Source organism: Dendrobates tinctorius, unplaced genomic scaffold (assembly GCF_039654945.1).
Source record: "Dendrobates tinctorius isolate UK_male_01 unplaced genomic scaffold, ASM3965494v1 ptg000226l, whole genome shotgun sequence".
Lineage (NCBI taxonomy): Eukaryota > Metazoa > Chordata > Amphibia > Anura > Dendrobatidae > Dendrobates > Dendrobates tinctorius.
In genome coordinates this window covers 3,209,602-3,227,422 of record NW_027361893.1, presented here as the reverse complement: position 1 = coordinate 3,227,422, position 17,821 = coordinate 3,209,602, and the positions used below count along the sequence as shown (strand labels likewise).

Sequence of the window (17,821 nt, the reverse complement as noted above, 5' to 3'; positions counted from 1 at the left end):
GGTGGAGCCCTCTGCCTGCCCAGTGTCATGATCTCAGTGCGGGTTTGACTCGCACACGTGGGGTTAATGTTTGGAACCAGTGCTGATGACTGGCATTTCTGGGGTTAAAGGTTGTGATCCCGATCCAGGCTTTCCTGCACACCTGGGGCTATGATTGTAGCCTCTCCCTGGTTCTGGGGGAGGCTTCTTATAGCCTCAGGACGCTCCCATCCCTGTCAGTTATACTCTTGCCCTTGGCATTGTGTGGTGACCCCTGAGTGTGTTTGTGCTGTGTTTGGTTACTTGATTCTCTGTGTATGACTCGGTCTGTTCCCTGGATATTGCTTTGGATTCTGCCTGGTACCTCCTATGTCTGTTTGGTTTTGATCTCTGCTTGGCCCTGATTATCCGCTCTGTCTCCTCCCTGGTACTGTACTGTGATCCTGTGTATGACCTTTGGCTTTGTCTGACCTCCCGTCTGTTTGTCCCTCCTGTACTTCGTTTGCCCGTACTGTTGTGACCTCCGTTTTGCCTGACTCTGAGTTGTTGTATGGTGTCCTGTCATATCTGAAAGCAGGACGCGAAGCCCCGCCCCCTTGCAGTCACATGACCATAGGTCCCGTGCAAGCTTTTTTTTTCTCTAAGGCCCCGCTCCTCCGGGGATGAGTTCCAGAGGGTGGGGGTCATTATTTCCCTACTTCGGAGGGCTCCGCAAGCATGGGCTTTCTCACTGTCTTCCTCTGCTCCTGAACGTATGTCTGTGAACGCATTCTTTGAGGCCCTCGGGCACATTTATGATGAACCTGACCGAGTGCGATTGGCAGAGGACATGGTGATGAGTGTCTGTCAGGGGAAACACTCAGCTGAGTGGTTTTGTTCTGAGTTCCGCCGCTGGGCGGCAGAGGTCTCTTGGAGCGACGCCGCACTCCGAAGACTCTTTCGCAGAGGCTTGTCCGAGCGGCTGCAGGATGCCTTGGCGTTACATCCCCCACCTAACTCTCTCGAGAACACCATAACCCAGTTATTAACTGGAAAACGGGGGAGATTGTACAATGGGGGTTTAATGATTTTGAGTTATATGATAAATCCGCACTGCTGGTTGAACCTGTTAAATCTGTGTCTGTATCATCTGTCGAGCTGGAAGGTATTCCGGAATGCCTGAAGGACTTCGACGATGTATTCTCCGAAAGCGAGGCCGAGACGTTACCGCCACATAGACCCTTTGACTGCGCTATTGAGCTGGTCCCGGGGGCTAAATTACCCAAAGCCCGTCTGTTTAATTTGTCCGGTCCTGAGCGCTTGGCTATGAAGGAGTACATTACTGAAAGTCTGCGCAAAGGACACATACGTCCTTCAGTCTCACCTGTGGCGGCAGGTTTCTTTTTTGTAAAGAAAAAAGATGGCGGGTTACATCCCTGTCTCGACTTCCGGGAGCTTAATCAAATTACTGTACGGAATACGTACCCCCTTCCGTTGATTCCCGATTTATGTAACCAACTATCAGGGGCAAAGTGGTTTTCTAAATTGGACCTTCGGGGGGCATATAATTTGATAAGGGTCCGAGAGGGGGATGAATGGAAAACCGCGTTCCTCTCGACCGAGGGACTATTTGAAAATTTAGTCATGCCGTTTGGTCTTACCAGCGCCCCTGCCATATTTCAGAATTTCATCAACGTGGTATTCTCGGATCTCATTGGTCGTTTTGTCGTTATCTACTTAGATGATATTTTGATATATTCCCCCGACAAGTATTCTCATTTGGAACATGTACGAACTGTGCTCCAAAGGCTGAGAGAAAATCATTTGTATGCCAAATTGGAAAAATGTGTATTCTGTGTACAAGAGTTGTCCTTTTTGGGGTTAATTGTATCCGGTGAGGGTTTTCGCATGGACCCCAAGAAGGTGCAGGCCATTGCGGATTGGGTGCAACCCCGAGATCTTAAGGGTCTTCAGCGCTTCTTGGGGTTCGCCAATTGTTACCGCAAATTTATCCGGGGGTTTTCGCAAGTGGTCAAACCTCTCACGGATCTAACATGCAAAGGTGCGGATGTGAGAAATTGGTCCTCGCTCGCAAAAGAGGCCTTTGCGACGCTGAAAAAATGTTTTATGTCTGCTCCTGTGTTAGTGCAGCCAGATCCGTCCAAACCATTCGTCGTGGAAGTGGACGCCTCTGAGGTGGGGGTGGGGGCGGTGTTGTCCCAAGGGCCTGCCACTCTAACCAACCTCAGGCCATGTGCTTTCTTTTCCAAGAAGTTCTCTGCTGCGGAAAGAAATTACGACGTAGGCAATAGAGAGCTTCTTGCGGTCAAATTAGCGTTTGAAGAATGGAGGCACTTTTTGGAGGGGGCCAGTCACCCGGTTGCGGTGATCACGGATCACAAAAATTTGTCGTACATTGAGTCTGCTAAAAGACTAACGCCCAGACAAGCCCGTTGGTCACTTTTTTTTTTCCCGTTTTCAGTTTACAATTACATTTCATCCAGGGTCTAAGAATGTCAAGGCTGACGCCTTGTCACGCAGTTTTCAGCCGGTGTCGCCCCCTGAGCCACCGTCCTCCATTCTTCACCCTGGGGTTGTGATAGCAGAGGTCTCATCTGAATTGGAACGGGAGATTCAGGGGGCCCAGTCGCAGGCCTCGGCGGCCAAGCCGGAGGGGAAGTTGTTTGTCCCAGAGCAACTTCACCTGAAACTCTTGCAGGAGTTCCATGAATCCAAGCTGAGTGCTCACTCTGGTATTTCAGCCACACGTCTGGCGGTGGCTAGGATCTTTTGGTGGCCTACCCTTGGTTCGGACATAAAAAAATTCATTGCTGGTTGTGGGGTCTGCGCTCGTTCTAAAAGCTCTCATAGCCGGCCGGCAGGGGAGCTGATACCCTTGGCAGTGCCTGAAAGGCCATGGACTCACTTATCCATGGATTTTGTTACCAATCTCCCTCCATCTAAGGGTAATATAGTGGTATGGGTAGTGGTGGACAGGTTTTCTAAGCAGGCTCATTTTGTACCCCTGTCTGCACTACCGTCAGCTGAGACGTTGTCCAGGTTGTTTGTGCAGCATGTGATCCGGTTCCATGGGGTACCCCTGAATGTGGTGTCTGATCGTGGTGTGCAGTTTGTGGCTAAGTTTTGGCGTGCTTTCTACAAAAAATTAAGTATGTCTCTGTCCTTTTCGTCTGCATACCATCCTGAGAGCAATGGGCAGACGGAGCGCACTAACCAGTCCCTGGAACAGATCCTCAGGTGTCTAACCTCTGCTAGACAGAGTGACTGGTGCGATGCACTGCCGTTGGCTGAATTTGCCTTCAATAGTCGGGTGAGTCAATCCACTGGTAGGTCCCCTTTCTTGATTAACTATGGGTTCAGTCCTCATTTTGGTGAGTTTTCTCATCTGGATTCGGGGTGCCCCGGGGCTGAGGACTCTGTTCAGCGGTTAAAAGATACATGGGCAGAAGTCCAGCGGCGTATATCCAGGTCTCAAGGCAGGTATAAGTTTTTCGCGGACAGGAAACGAACACCTGGTCCCATGTTTTGGGTGGGAGAGAAAGTTTGGCTCTCCACGCGAAACATTAAGTTAAAGATTCCGTCAGCCAAGTTAGGACCCAAATTCATTGGCCCGTACAAGATTGTGGAAAAAATCAATCCAGTGGCGTATAGGCTGTGCCTTCCACCCTCTTTCAAGATCCCTAACGTCTTCCACAAATCTCTACTGAAACCTTTTGAAGCAGTCCGGGGAGACTCCGAGTCTGCTGCTTCTCCTGTTTTGGTCAAGGGGCAGGTGGAGTACGAGGTTGGTCATATCGTAGATTCCAGGTTGGTACGGCGGTCGGTACAGTACCTGGTTCATTGGAAGGGGTATGGACCGGAGGACAGGTCCTGGGTACCGGCCCGGTTGATGCATGCTGATCGCCTGGTACAGGCCTTCCATGCTAAGTACCCGGGCAAGCCTGGGGGTCCAGAGGCCCCCCGTTGAGAGGGGGGTACTGTCATGATCTCAGTGCGGGTTTGACTCGCACACGTGGGGTTAATGTTTGGAACCAGTGCTGATGACTGGCATTTCTGGGGTTAAAGGTTGTGATCCCGATGCAGGCTTACCTGCACACCTGGGGCTATGATTGTAGCCTCTCCCTGGTTCTGGGGGAGGCTTCTTATAGCCTCAGGACGCTCCCATCCCTGTCAGTTATACTCTTGCCCTTGGCATTGTGTGGTGACCCCTGAGTGTGTTTGTGCTGTGTTTGGTTACTTGATTCTCTGTGTATGACTCGGTCTGTTCCCTGGATATTGCTTTGGATTCTGCCTGGTACCTCCTATGTCTGTTTGGTTTTGATCTCTGCTTGGCCCTGATTATCCGCTCTGTCTCCTCCCTGGTACTGTACTGTGATCCTGTGTATGACCTTTGGCTTTGTCTGACCTCCCGTCTGTTTGTCCCTCCTGTACTTCGTTTGCCCGTACTGTTGTGACCTCCGTTTTGCCTGACTCTGAGTTGTTGTATGGTGTCCTGTCATATCTGAAAGCAGGACGCTAAGCCCCGCCCCCTTGCAGTCACATGACCATAGGTCCCGTGCAAGCTTGTTCATTTTTAGTGTCCGCAGGTCCCGTGCCTCTTTACTTTCCAGCGCTGACTGGACCCTGACACTAATAGTTGAAGCACGCCTGGTCACCTCTGCTGCCCTGCTCCCCAGGTAACTCTTAGCACTGCTTCTGTACTCAGGACACGCGCACTGGCTCTATGAGCAAGTGTAGTGCGGTGTCTCTGACACCCAGGTGTTGACACTATGGTGGAGAGAATGCACCAGATCTGGGACCAAGTGGTGGATAAGTTATCTCTCTCCCAGGAAAAGGCCCAGCGGTTTTCCAACCGACATAGGAACATTGGTCCCCAGTTTAAGGTTGGTGATATGGTGTGGTTATCATCAAAAAATATTGCTATGAAGGTGGCTTCTCCTAAGTTTAAGCCTAGATTTATTGGACCTTACAAGATTTTGGAGATTATTAATCCGGTCTCTTTTCGTTTGGCTCTTCCTGTCACATTTAAAATCCATAATGTGTTCCATAAATCTTTGTTGAAGAGGTTTGTTGAACCTGTTGTTCCAGGGGTTGCACCTCCAGACCCTGTATTGATTGAAGGTAACATGGAATATGAGGTAGAGAAAGTACTGGATTCCCATCTGGCTAGACGGAGACTCCAGTATTTGGTTAAGTGGAAGGGCTATGGTCAGGAGGATAATTCCTGGGTCTCTGCCTGATATTCATGCCAAAAGATTGGTGCGTGCCTTTCATCGGGCTCACCCTGATCGCCCTGGTGGCGTGGTTGAGGGTTCGGTGACCCCTCCTCAAGGGGGAGGTACTGTTGTGAGTTAATTTTCCCCTTCACTACTGAGGCCCGAGGAACTCCCTCTTCTGGTGAAGAAAGGTAGTGAGCCTGATTGTCAAACACCTGGGGCTGATGATGATGACTGGCTGAGTGGAGTTAGTGACTGGATATAAGGCTGCCGACGCCCTTCTGGCCTGCGGGTGATTTCTCTGTGGACTTCTAGGAAACCAGTCTGATTCCTGCTCATCTAAAGCTAAGATTTCTGCTTTGCCTTTTTGAATTGTGTTTTGTTTTCCTTGCTTTTCTGGATTCTGCCATTCCCTGCTGGGGTGAGCTGAATCTCCTTTTGCCTGTTGCTCTGTCTTCAGAATATTCCTGAGTACTGACATAGCCTTTTTTGAAGCCTAGCGTCTTCAGGGCCTTTTTTACTGTCAGTTTGTTGGCTCTTATTTTCATAGGGTTTTGCACGGATTGCAGACAGCAGCCTTCCTGTCCTTTCCTATCTAAGCTAGCTTGGGCCCCATCTTTGCTCAGTCTATCTTTCTGTCTGTGTTTTGTTCTTTCTTCTTGCTTCACCGTCATTATATGTGGGGGGCTGCCTTTTGCTTTGGGGTCTGCTCTGGGGCAGTTTAGATTTCCCTTTCTGTCTTTAGGCTATGTAGTCCTCCGGCTGTGATCGAGGGGCCTAGGGCATCGTAGGAGCCCCCCACGGCTACTGCTAGTTGTGTTGATAGGTTAAGTCGTCTGCAATCCGATAGCTGCCAACTTCTCTGGTTTTCTGGACTTAGCTAGCATTTCTATTTTTGCCTCCTACGGTGACTCAATCATAACAGCCTTCTAGCACGGACAAATAGAAGCTACCTGTGTGTGACTCTGGAAAAAAAAAGCCGAGGACTTCTTCAGTTTTTCCAGACCTACACCTTAGAGTCGTGTCCATCTTTCAAACAGTTTTGTATATCTGCTGTTTGATTACGGTCTAAACTAGACAGAGACAGCCCGTATACAAATACACAGAGCTTGACAATTTTACATACACACACCGTACAGCGGTGTACGCTCCTCACACACTACCGTGTACCGCCTTCTAGCACGGACAAATAGAAGCTACCTGTGTGTGACTCTGGAAAAAAAAAACGAGGATTTTTTCCAACCTACACCTTAGAGTCGTGTCCGTTTTTCAAACAGTTTCGTATATCTGCTGTTTGATTACCGTCAAAACTAGACAGAGACAGCGTGTGTCAGTCTGTATACAAATACACGGAGCTTGACAATTTTCCTTACACACATCGTATAGAGCTGTCTGATTCTCCAACAGTATTGTATATCTGCCGTTTGCATTACAGTCACTTTTATACCTAGTCAGCGTGTGTGTGTGACACTCCGTAAATACTGTGGTGTAGTTACCACTATGTCAGCTAGGGGGCGCTGTGTGGGTGTCCCAGGACGGGTGTACAGGCACATTCAGTGTGGTAACAGGAGCAGGGTCCTAAATGACCATTATGGGTCTCAAGGTGGGTGGCCTTGGGATGCAGGCTCCAGGGTGTATTGATCAGCAGAGGTACTGCTGATCTTTCTGTTACACTGTGTCAGGGAAGCCTGTGTGTGTCTATACAACCTTTAGTGATGTCATAGCCATGTGATCCCCTTTGGGTGTGGTTACAGGGCTATGTAATTGAGGTGTTTGGCACATGTGAGAGACTGTGAGGGAGTCTGTCTGAGTGTGGACAGACTTCCATGTGTCCAGGTGGGACACTACAGAGGTTGTATATGGGGAGGACTACACCTCCCAGCATGTGCTGAGACTCTCAGTCCGAGTCTGAAGCCACGGACGTTTATGTTCTTTTGTGCCTGAAGTGAAGGTTACATTTCAGTGTTATGCTGTCTATGGTTTATAGAGTAATAAACCTGGTGAAATTTTAAAGGAACGTGCCTCATGTTTGTCTCCCGCTGCACCTAAGCGAGTCGATTCCCTACAATACATATACGGAGATTGTTAGTCGCACAAAAATCGTATACAGCTGTACACTTCTGATACAGTTCCGTATATCTGCTTGTTGGATTACGGTCCAATACATACTGTGAGAGCGTCTGTGACTAGCATAATATATACATTGATTTAATTTGTTTAATACGCCTTACACAGCTGGACGCTCCTCATACGGTACCATCTCTTGGCGTTCCAAGGTCAGGGACAGTGTTTGTGCGTGACTGTAGGGATGTGGATTTGCCAGAAACTGCTCCTCCACCCACCACGGGCAGTGCATCATTGACACCTGGAACACTGGCCCACATGTGCGATTATGTCTTGCGGATCCTAAAAAGGGACCCCCGCATTGCCAAAATTATGAGGGATGATGACTACTGGCTGGCCAGCATCCTCGATTCACGCTACAAAGGCAAATTACACATCATGCCACAGGAGAACCTAGAGATAATATTGGCAAACAAACAAGCAACTCTGGTAAACCGTTTGCTTGAGGCTTTCCCAGCACACAGCAGCGGTGCTAGTGCTCACACGAGCCGTAGTGGGCACAATGGAAGAGGTGTTCGTGATGCACACAGAAGTGGCGTTGGAGACAGGGGTTTAATGACACGACTGCTAATACTGCATCGATTAAAAGTGACAGGAGGCAGCAGTTGTCAACTATGGTTACAAACTACTTTTCCTCCCATATCGATGTTCTCCCTCACCGGTCATTCCCCTTTGACTATTGGGCCTCTAAACTGGACGCCTGGCCTGAATTGGCACAATATGCCTTACAGGAGCTCGCTTGCCCTGCTGCTAGTGTGTTATCTGAAAAAGTCTTCAGTGCTGCAGGATCAATCCCGACAGAAAAAAGGACCCGTCTGTTGATGTTGATGATCTAACCTTCATTAAAATGAACCATGCATGGGTTTCAAAGGATTTTGTCCCACCTTCCCCTGATGACACATAGGTTACCAGAAAAGTGCCTCGGTTTTTTCCTCCTCTTCCTCGGACTTGCCCAATTACACCCTTTGCAGCAGCTGAATGTCCAGCCAACACATCTACATATGCCAATTTTTAAACCTCCCTAACTGGGCTGCCCACCCCTCCCCCAACGGCTGGGTTCAAGACCTGGCGCACCCGGGCAAGTGCCGTTGCTCTGAACAGGTGGATGGGTCCACTGATGACTGACGGCAATGTCACAGGGCCTCTCACAGTACAATACAGTGTCTCAGATGGTGGGAGGGCCCACTCGCCGTCAGACACACCAGCGTACTATGAGGGGCCCTGTGCCAGTACCATCGACCACGATTGTGCCCCCCCTGCTTGGTCATGGCCACAGCACTTGCAAGTTGCAATACTTACCTCTCCCTGCTCCACCGCTGTGTAGTCTGGGCAGTTAAATCCTTCACAGGGACGGCCACTAGAAATTTGGTGTATTGATCAATGATGGTTAAGATGTAGCTATGGCCTGTCCTGCTGGCCTCTACCTTAAGATAATCAATGGCTACCATTTGAAATGGATGTCAACTTACAAGCGGATGCAGTGGTGGTTTATGATCACCTTTCACAGTTGTTATAGTCACAGACGTGTGACATTCCTGCCACCATTTTTCAATGTCTCCTCTCATGCCAATCCAATAGAATCGCCTACGGCCTGAGGCTTCTGTCTTTTGCACTCCAAAATGACCAGACACATCATGGTAGGCAGTCAGGACCATGGGTACATCTCTCCCTGTGATCACAATTTGATGGAGACGAGTAACGGTGATGTGATAAATGCTACTGCGATAAAGCAATCCTTTCTTCACAAAGAACCTTTTTCGCTTTCTCCACAGACACAGTAATTGAGGGTCTGCTTCGCCTCTGCAACATCTACCGGGAGGTTTTCCCGCAATGAGTAATTCCAAAATTTCTGCTAACACTCGACTTTGCGTCTATACTTGTATCCATGTAGTTTCCAGTAGCGGAGATTCTTGACTTGCTTACTGAGATTGAAATATATGCGAAGATTTAAAACTACCACAACATTGTATACTGATGTACGCTATGAATACCTTTCCCTTTTTCTACTTTTGTAATTCTGGTGTAATACATAGTGAGCCTGTGAGTGTCTGTGTCTGACTCCGGAAATATAGACGGAAATTTAACTTTAGACTGGACACACCTGGTATGTGCTGATACAGTACCTTGTTTCAAAAATTTGTATTAAAGTATCATCTGTAGGATAACCAACTGTGGGGGGGGGACCCTCTTCTTGCCGCAGACAAAAACGAGACTAAGACAGAGTTTGTATTGAACAGGTCCGTTTTTAGTGCCCATCCTTCTGTCGACAACAGCAATTCACCACAGCCGTTTCACATTTCTCTGTACACAGGCCCCGGTACCTTCACTTCCTTTGTAACTATAATCATGGCGTCCTCTGTGGTTCTTCCACTGTGGCTGGCCTAGGTCCAACCACCACAGCGCTGCACCAGTCTGAGCACACCGTCCGTATGATAGCCCCAGGCCGTCTGCGGCTACCGTCCTCTGGGCCACCCCCCTGTCACTGCCTCAACTGTCAGTCCTCTCTGGAGCCTTTCCACTGTCTCTATTTCCTCAGCAGAACTTCCTCTTTACTGTGCTCCCTTTGCTGACTGACTCTTCCAGAACCTTCCCTCAGCCTTTTATATTTCCAGTTCTGGTAACTCCACCCACCATCACCTAACTGTTTCTCTGACCAATGGCAGTTATTCAGTCCCACTCCTACACTCTCCACTGCCCTCGAATGGGCAAGCTAAAAGACTGCACCCTTTCTCTTTATCTTAGCGGTTTCACACCTACACTGCGCTACACCTCTGCTTCTCACTACAGGCTGGTTTGTCTGTCAGTCCACCTTCCCTACATCATCCATAGTGAGTGAGCGTGTGTGGGTTACGCCTTCTATATAAACGGTGAATCAGAGAAACAAATTTTTACACTATACTCGATACAGCTTGTATCTTGTTACACAGTACCTTTGTTCGACATTTAGCATTACGGTCAAATCCATACTGAGTGAGCGCCTGAGAGTGACTACGGGACTATTTATCCGGAGATTTCAATTGTACCCTAAAATATATATACTTGCTATCTTGTTATCCAGGACCTTTTTTACAACATTTTTTATTATGGTCAAAACCAAACTGAGTGAGCGTCTGAGGGTGACTACGGAAATATATACCGATATTTTCAATTTGGCCAACACTGTGTACAGCAGAACGCTTCTGATACAGTAACCTTTTTAGCTATTTAGATTCTGGTGTAATCCATAATGAGCCTGTAAATGTCTGTCTGTTACTCCGGCAATATATTTGGAACTTTAAGATTACCCCAACACTGTATACAGCTGTACGCTTGTGTTACATAACCCATTTACAGCTTTTCCTATTCTTGTGTAATCCATACAGGGCCTGAGAGCGTTTGTGTCTGCCTCCTGAAATGTATACGGAGAATCAGAATGTTTACACTATACTATATATACCTTGTATCTGGTGATACTCTACCTTTTTTCAACTTGTTATTTTATTGGGTAATCCATACTGAGCCTGTGAGCGTCTGTGTATGCCTCATGCAATATACACGGAGATTTACTGTTATCCATAGACTGTATAGAGCTGTACGCTTCTGATACAGTACCATATATCTGCTGGTATTTTGGGTCCATTTTCAAAAACATGAGGAAGTATGGTGGAAGAGGACGCGGATGTGGGCGTGGAGGGCCACCTTTTAGTGATGGTGGTGGTGGTGCATCTGCTGGTAGTGCCAAAAACACAATAGCAGCTAAAGCAGGACGTGTTGAGCCAGCGTCATGGTGTAGCTCTGGAAGGCCTGTAAGGCTCCCTTTTCTGGGAGTAGGTAGACTGCTTTTAAAGCCGGAGTATCAGGAACTGTTTGTGGCTTACATTGCTGAAACAGCCTCCAGCTCTATTGCCTCCTCTTCTGAAGTTGTAAAAAATGCATGCACTGAGTCCTAACTGCAGGCTTCTGGTCAGGAGCAACCCCTTTCCTTATGTCTTTCACCCACACCAAAAGTGAAGGATGTGGAAGCACACACCTCAGATTACTCCATGGAGCTCTTTTCACATACCATGCCTGGGTTAATTAAAAATAGGGCCCATCATGTACTGGAGCAATGTAAATGGGGCAGATCAGACACTGGAGCAGCATCTAAGGGGCACATTATACACTGGAGCATTACAAATGGGGCCCATTATATATGGAGCATTATTAGAGCCCATCATACACTGGAGCATCATCCATGAGGCCCATCATGTACTGGAGCATTGTAAATGGGTCAGATCAGACACTGGAGCAGCATCTAAGGGGCACATTATACACTGGGGCATTACAAATGGGGCCCATTATATATGGAGCATTATTGGAGCCCATCATACACTGGTGCATCATCCATGAGGCCCATCATGTACTGGAGCATTGTAAATGGGGCAGATCAGACACTGGGGCAGCATCTAAGGGGCACATTATACACTGGAGCATTACAAATGGGGCCCATTATATATGGAGCATTATTGGAGCCCATCATACACTGGAGCATCATCCATGAGGCCCATCATGTACTGGAGCATTGTAAATGGGGCAGATCAGACACTGGAGCAGCATCTAAGAGGCCCATTATACACTGGAGCATTACAAATGGGGCCCATTATATATGGAGCATTATTAGGGCCCTTGATACACTGGAGCATCATCCATGAGGCCCATCATGTACTGGAGCATTGCAAATGGGACAGATCAGACACCGGAGCAGCATCTAAGGGGGCCCATTATACACTGGAGCATTACAAATGGGGCCCATTATATATGAAGCATTATTAGGGCCCATGATACACTGGAGCATCATCCATGAGGCCCATCATGTACTGGAGCATTGTAAATGGGACAGATCAGACACTGGAGCAGCATCTAAGGGGGCCCATTATACACTGGAGCATTACAAATGGGGCCCATTATATATGGAGCATTATTAGGGCCCATGATACACTGGAGCATCATCCATGAGGCCCATCATGTACTGGAGCATTGTAAATGGGACAGATCAGACACTGGAGCAGCATCTAAGGGGTACATTATATACTGGAGCATTACAAATGGGGCCCATTATATATGGAGCATTATGTGGCGCTCATCAGATACTGTATGGAACATTATATGTGACTAATTATTTGGTATGGAGAAATATATGGGGGTCATTATTCTGTATGGCGCACAATGTGGTGGCCATAACACTGTATGGAGTAATATACTGTCCTGTTTTTGAGCTATTATACAATTTAAAATAGATCAGTCATGTCATGTCATGTAAGCAGTGAAGTGTTTGTCATTGTACTACACCTATATTTCTGTGCCGTATCGGAGCATCATGAGTTGTGGTATATGTTAAAGGGGAGCACTGACACTCTTTGGCCCAGGGCACACGAAAACCTGGAGCCAGCCCTACCCCCCCCCACAACTTTAGCCAAATAACCCCCAGTTTTCAATGTGTAACTATTATTATGAAGTAAATTAAGGTTGACAAGCTTCAGTAATAAGAATTGATGTTTTTGGCATTGAAATGGGCACTGTAGGTGTGTTTACTGTCCTCCACTCCCTGCCGACTTTGCTTCCCCATTGACTTGCATTGGGTTTCGTGTTTCAGTCGGCCTTCGACTTTTCCCTATAGTCGATCGATTTCGTTCGACCCGACTTTTGAGAAAGTCGGGTTTCATGAAACCCGACTCGACCCGAAAAATGGCAAAGTCGCTCATCTCTAATTACCACATTCATCTGAAATTGTCTGACAAATTTTGGTGCCATTTTTACCTATTTCCCCTTGTAAAAAGGTAAAAATGGGGCTAAAACAATATTTTTGTGGTAAAATGTAATTATCATTTCTTCATCGCCCAGTGGTATAAAATTCTGGGACAAAGATGAACTAATTGTGAGGTGGAGTTTGTAGAATGGGGTCTCTTATTGGGGGATCCTGCTGTTCTGGGACTCTGATAATGTGACATGGCCCCCTCGGACCGTCGCTCCTTCTCTTCTGAGCCTTGCACTGAGCCTGTAAAGTAGTTTTCGCCCACTTATGGGGTATCGGCGCACTCAGGAGAAATTGTGGAACAAATTGTTTCTGTTTTCTCCTATTTTCCCTTTGATAATTCCAGACTTGGGGACAGAGCAACAATTTAGTGGAAACAATGGTCGTATCTCATGTACTCCGCTCAGTGTTATACCATTCTGTGACTCCCTGAGGGTTAGGAATCCTCACTGCCCCCGAGATGAGTCCCCCAGAGGTGGAGGGGGTAACATGGGGTCACTTGTGGGGTCTCTGCTGTTGGCTTGTCAGGGGCTCTTCACATGTGACATGGCGTCCGCAATCTATTCCAGCCACAATGGCGTCCCTTCCCTTCCGAGCCTATGGGGCAGCAGCGCACTCAGGAGACATTGCACAGCACAGTGTATGGGGTCATTGCTCCTCTTACCTTTATGGAAATGCAAAATTTGGGTCTAAAAGAACATTTATGTGAGGAAAAAAGTAAAATTGTCATTTTTCCTTCCACATTGCTTAAATTCCTGTCACACTATCCATATTGTCCTGTCAGGAAGGAGAATACAGGGAGCGAAAGGGTTAATAGGACTCACAGAAGGAACCGGCCCAGAAAGGAGAAGATCCAGCGAGTGTCTGCCACATATATGGCTGCTCTGTGCGCACAGGACCTGTGATGAGGTCACAGGAGGGGAGGAGTCAGTGGTCACATGATCAGGAGCCTCAGTGTGTGCAGGACTCTGCTGTGCTGGTTGTCATGGTGCTGGATGAGGGGAAGTCTATGGCCGGAGTCACACTGGCGAGGAATACGGCCGAGTGAGAGGCGCTAAAAGCACGCATTAGACACGGACCAATGATTCTTTATGGGGTCCCTCGCACCAGCCGTATATTTCTCCTCCGTATCCTATGCTCCGTGCCACTCGCAGCATGCTGCGATTGTCAGCGTACTACGGCTGTAATACGCCCATGCAAGTCTATGGGTGCGCAAACAATACGGATTACACACGGAGCACACGTGACCTGCGAGAAATACGCACCAGGTGTCTTTTACAAAAGCCGGCAATTCAGTGCTCTATACAGTAAAATCACATTGACAGGTTTAATAAAGAAACGAAAGAATAGATATAGACACATAGAATACATTGTGTGTGTATATATATATATATATATATATGCATTCTATGTGTCTATATCTATTCTTTGGTTTCTGTTATAAACCCTGTCATAGGGCTCCATTATATGTCCATTTTGCAAGCCTGCGAGAAAATCTCGCCATACGGATGCCATACGGATTCTGACATGCGCAAAATACGCGACCACACCTTGATTACGGATGACATACGGAGCACTGTTTAGGGGCCATTCATCCGTATTACTCATGTAAAATGCTGACCGTATTTTGCGCAGGTTAGTGTGACCCCAGCCTATGTGTGGGATCAGGAGGGGTTTACAGTGTGGATGTAGCAGAGCAGCGTGTGTACGAGGTGTACGGAGCGGAGCCGCGTGTGTACGAGGTGTACGGAGCGGAGCCGCGTGTGTACGAGGTGTACGGAGCGGAGCCGCGTGTGTACGAGGTGTACGGAGCAGAGCCGTGTGTACGAGGTGTACGGAGCGGAGCCCTGTGTGTACGAGGTGTACGGAGCGGAGCCCTGTGTGTACGAGGTGTACGGAGCGGAGCCGCGTGTGTACGAGGTGTACGGAGCGGAGCCGCGTGTGTACGAGGTGTACGGAGCGGAGCCGCGTGTGTACGAGGTGTACGGAGCAGAGCCGTGTGTACGAGGTGTACGGAGCGGAGCCCTGTGTGTACGAGGTGTACGGAGCGGAGCCGTGTGTGTACGAGGTGTACGGAGCGGAGCCCTGTGTGTACGAGGTGTACGGAGCGGAGCCGTGTGTGTACGAGGTGTACGGAGCGGAGCTGTGTGTGTACGAGGTGTACGGAGCGGAGCCGCGTTTGTACAAAGTGTATTGAGCAGAGCCCTGTGTGTAGAAAGTGTACAGAGCAGAGCCTTGTACGAGGTGTATTGAGCAGAGCCGCATGTGTACAAAGTGAGCGGACCCATATGTGTACAAGTGTGCGGAGCCGCGTGTGTACAAGGAGTACGGAGCTGAGTCATGTGTATACAAGGTGTACGGAGTGGAGCCGCCTGTGTATGAGGTGTGCGGAGCAGAGCCGCCTGTGTATGAGGTGTACGGAGCAGAGCCGCCTGTGTATGAGGTGTACGGAGCGGAGCCGCCTGTGTATGAGGTGTACGGAGCGGAGCCACTTGTGTATGAGGTGTACGGAGCGGAGCCGCCTGTATATGAGGTGTACAGAGCGGAGCCGCCTGTGTATGAGGTGTATGGAGCGGAGCCGCTTGTGTATGAGGTGTACAGAGCGGAGCGGCCTGTGTATGAGGTGTACGGAGCAGAGCCGCCTGTGTATGAGGTGTACAGGACCTGTGATGAGGTCACAGGAGGGGAGCAGAGGTGTGATGTGATGAGGTGTACGGAGCAGAGCCGCGTTTGTACGAAGTGTATTGAGCGGAGCCCTGTGTGTAGAAAGTGTACGGAGCTGAGCCGTGTGTGTACGGGGTGTACAGAGTGGAGCCGCGTGTGTACGGAGCGGAGCCGCGTGTGTACAGGGTGTACGGAGCAGAGCCGCGTGTGTACATGGCATACTGAACGGAGCCCTGCGTGTACGGAGCTGAGCCGTGTGTGTGCGGAGCGGAGCAGAGCCATGTGTGTATGGGGTGGAGCCACGTGTGTATGGAGCGGAGCCGCCTGTGTACGAGGTGTATGGAACAAAGCCGCATGTGTCCAAGGTTTACGGAGAGGAGCCATGTGTGTACAAAGTGTACAGAGCGTGGCCGCGTGTTTACAAGGTGTACGGAGCTGAGCCGCATGTCTATGAGGTTTATGGAGTGAAGCCATGTGTGTACTGAGTGGAGCCGTGTATGTGCGAGGTGTATGGAGCGGAGCCGTTTGTACAAGGCATAGAAAGCGGAACCATGTGTGTATGAGGTGTGCGGAGCCATGCGTGTACAAGGTGTGTGGTGGGGAGCATTTATACCTCCCATCCGTCCCGGATCCAGAGGGACAGTCCCGATTTTGAGAGAGAGTCTGCCCTGGCTGGGGCTTTTCCCACGGACACAGGAGTACACAGCGGAGCCCCGAGGAGCTCTTTAAAATTTGCACGTGACGTTCTACTGGAAATGAAGTGCTAGAAGCTGACCAGAAATGAGGTAATTTCTGGAGGAGATTGTGACGGATCCATGGAGGCACTTCAGGGAATGCTTCAGATCCATTACTGTGTCCTCCGACGACAGCGCGGATAGCGGGATCGCCTTGGACTCGGGGATGTCGGCCATGATATGTCCTGCAGTGAGAGGCTCAGGTGGGCATTACAATGGGAGCCGGGCTGCTATAGTATCCTTATAGAATCTTTCTTTTTCTCTCTGTTTCTTTCACTCTCTCTGTTCTTTCTTTCTTTCTTTCTCTCTCTGTTCTTTCTTTCTCCTCTTCCTTTCTCTCTCTCTGTTCTTTCCCCTCTTTCTCTTTTTCTAATCTTTCTCGCTCTAATCTTTTTCTCTCTCTCTGTTTCTTTCTTTCTCTCTCTCTAATCTTTCTTTATTCTTTCTCTCTCTGTTCTTTTTTTCTCTCTCTAATCTTTCTTTTTCTTTCTCTATCTCTGTTCTTTCTCTCTCTGTTCTATCTTTCTTTCTCCTCTTCCTTTCTCTCTCTCTCTGTTCTTTTTTTCACTCTGTTCTTTCTTTCTTTCCCCTCTTTCTTTCTCTCTAATCTTTCTTTCTCTCTCTCTGTTCTTTCTTTCCCCTCTTTTTTATTTCTCTCTGTTCTTTCTTTCTTTCCTCTCCTTCTCTGTTCTTTCTTTCTCTCTGTTCTTTCTCTCTCCACATTTTAGAGGGCAACATCCCCATTAGAGGGTCACATCCCCATTACACAGGGTCACATCCACATTTTAGAGGGTCATATCCACATTGTAGAGAGTCACATCCACATTTTAGAGGGTCACATCATGTGACCCTCTAAAATGTGGATGTGACTCTCTACAATGTGGATGTGACTCTCTATAATGTGGATGTGACCGTCTATGTTTGTGACTCTATATTGTGGATGTGACCCTCTATATTGTGGATGTGACCCTCTATAATGTGGCTGTGACCCTCTATAACAGGGGTGGGCAATTAATTTTCCTGAGTGGCCACATGAGAGACCTTGATTGTCGTGGAGGGCCGAACCCATAGGCCAAAATTAATTCTTCTCAATATTAATATTGATATTTTATAATTATTATATTATTGATAATTTTATTAATATTAATTTTATAAGAATTGTATATTGAGCAGAATTATTAATGCTGACATCCCCCTATATATCGTTTGAACCCGAGCACAGCCCCTTCAGTATATTGTATGAGCCCCCCTAACAGCCCCTTATATGCGGCATGAGACCCACACAGGCTCCCTATATATACAGCATGAGCCCCACACAGCCTCCCTATATACAG

At 48.3% G+C, this 17,821-nt stretch overlaps 2 protein-coding genes across 2 annotated transcripts in view; both read right to left on the bottom strand.

Annotated features, from left to right (window-relative positions):
- LOC141059311 (oocyte zinc finger protein XlCOF29-like) overlaps positions 1–14,037 on the bottom strand; it is a 46,994-nt gene extending 32,957 nt beyond the window's left edge. The window contains exon 1 of the mRNA XM_073555638.1: positions 13,914–14,037. The gene's annotated coding sequence lies outside the window, so the exon portion shown is untranslated. The remainder of the gene's footprint in view (positions 1–13,913) is intronic.
- Positions 1–17,821, bottom strand: part of LOC141059314 (uncharacterized) — a 150,880-nt gene that overhangs the window by 33,914 nt on the left and 99,145 nt on the right. Inside the window, exon 8 of the mRNA XM_073555641.1 lies at positions 4,688–4,694. Coding sequence (XP_073411742.1) covers positions 4,688–4,694 — 7 coding nt within the window. The remainder of the gene's footprint in view (positions 1–4,687; positions 4,695–17,821) is intronic.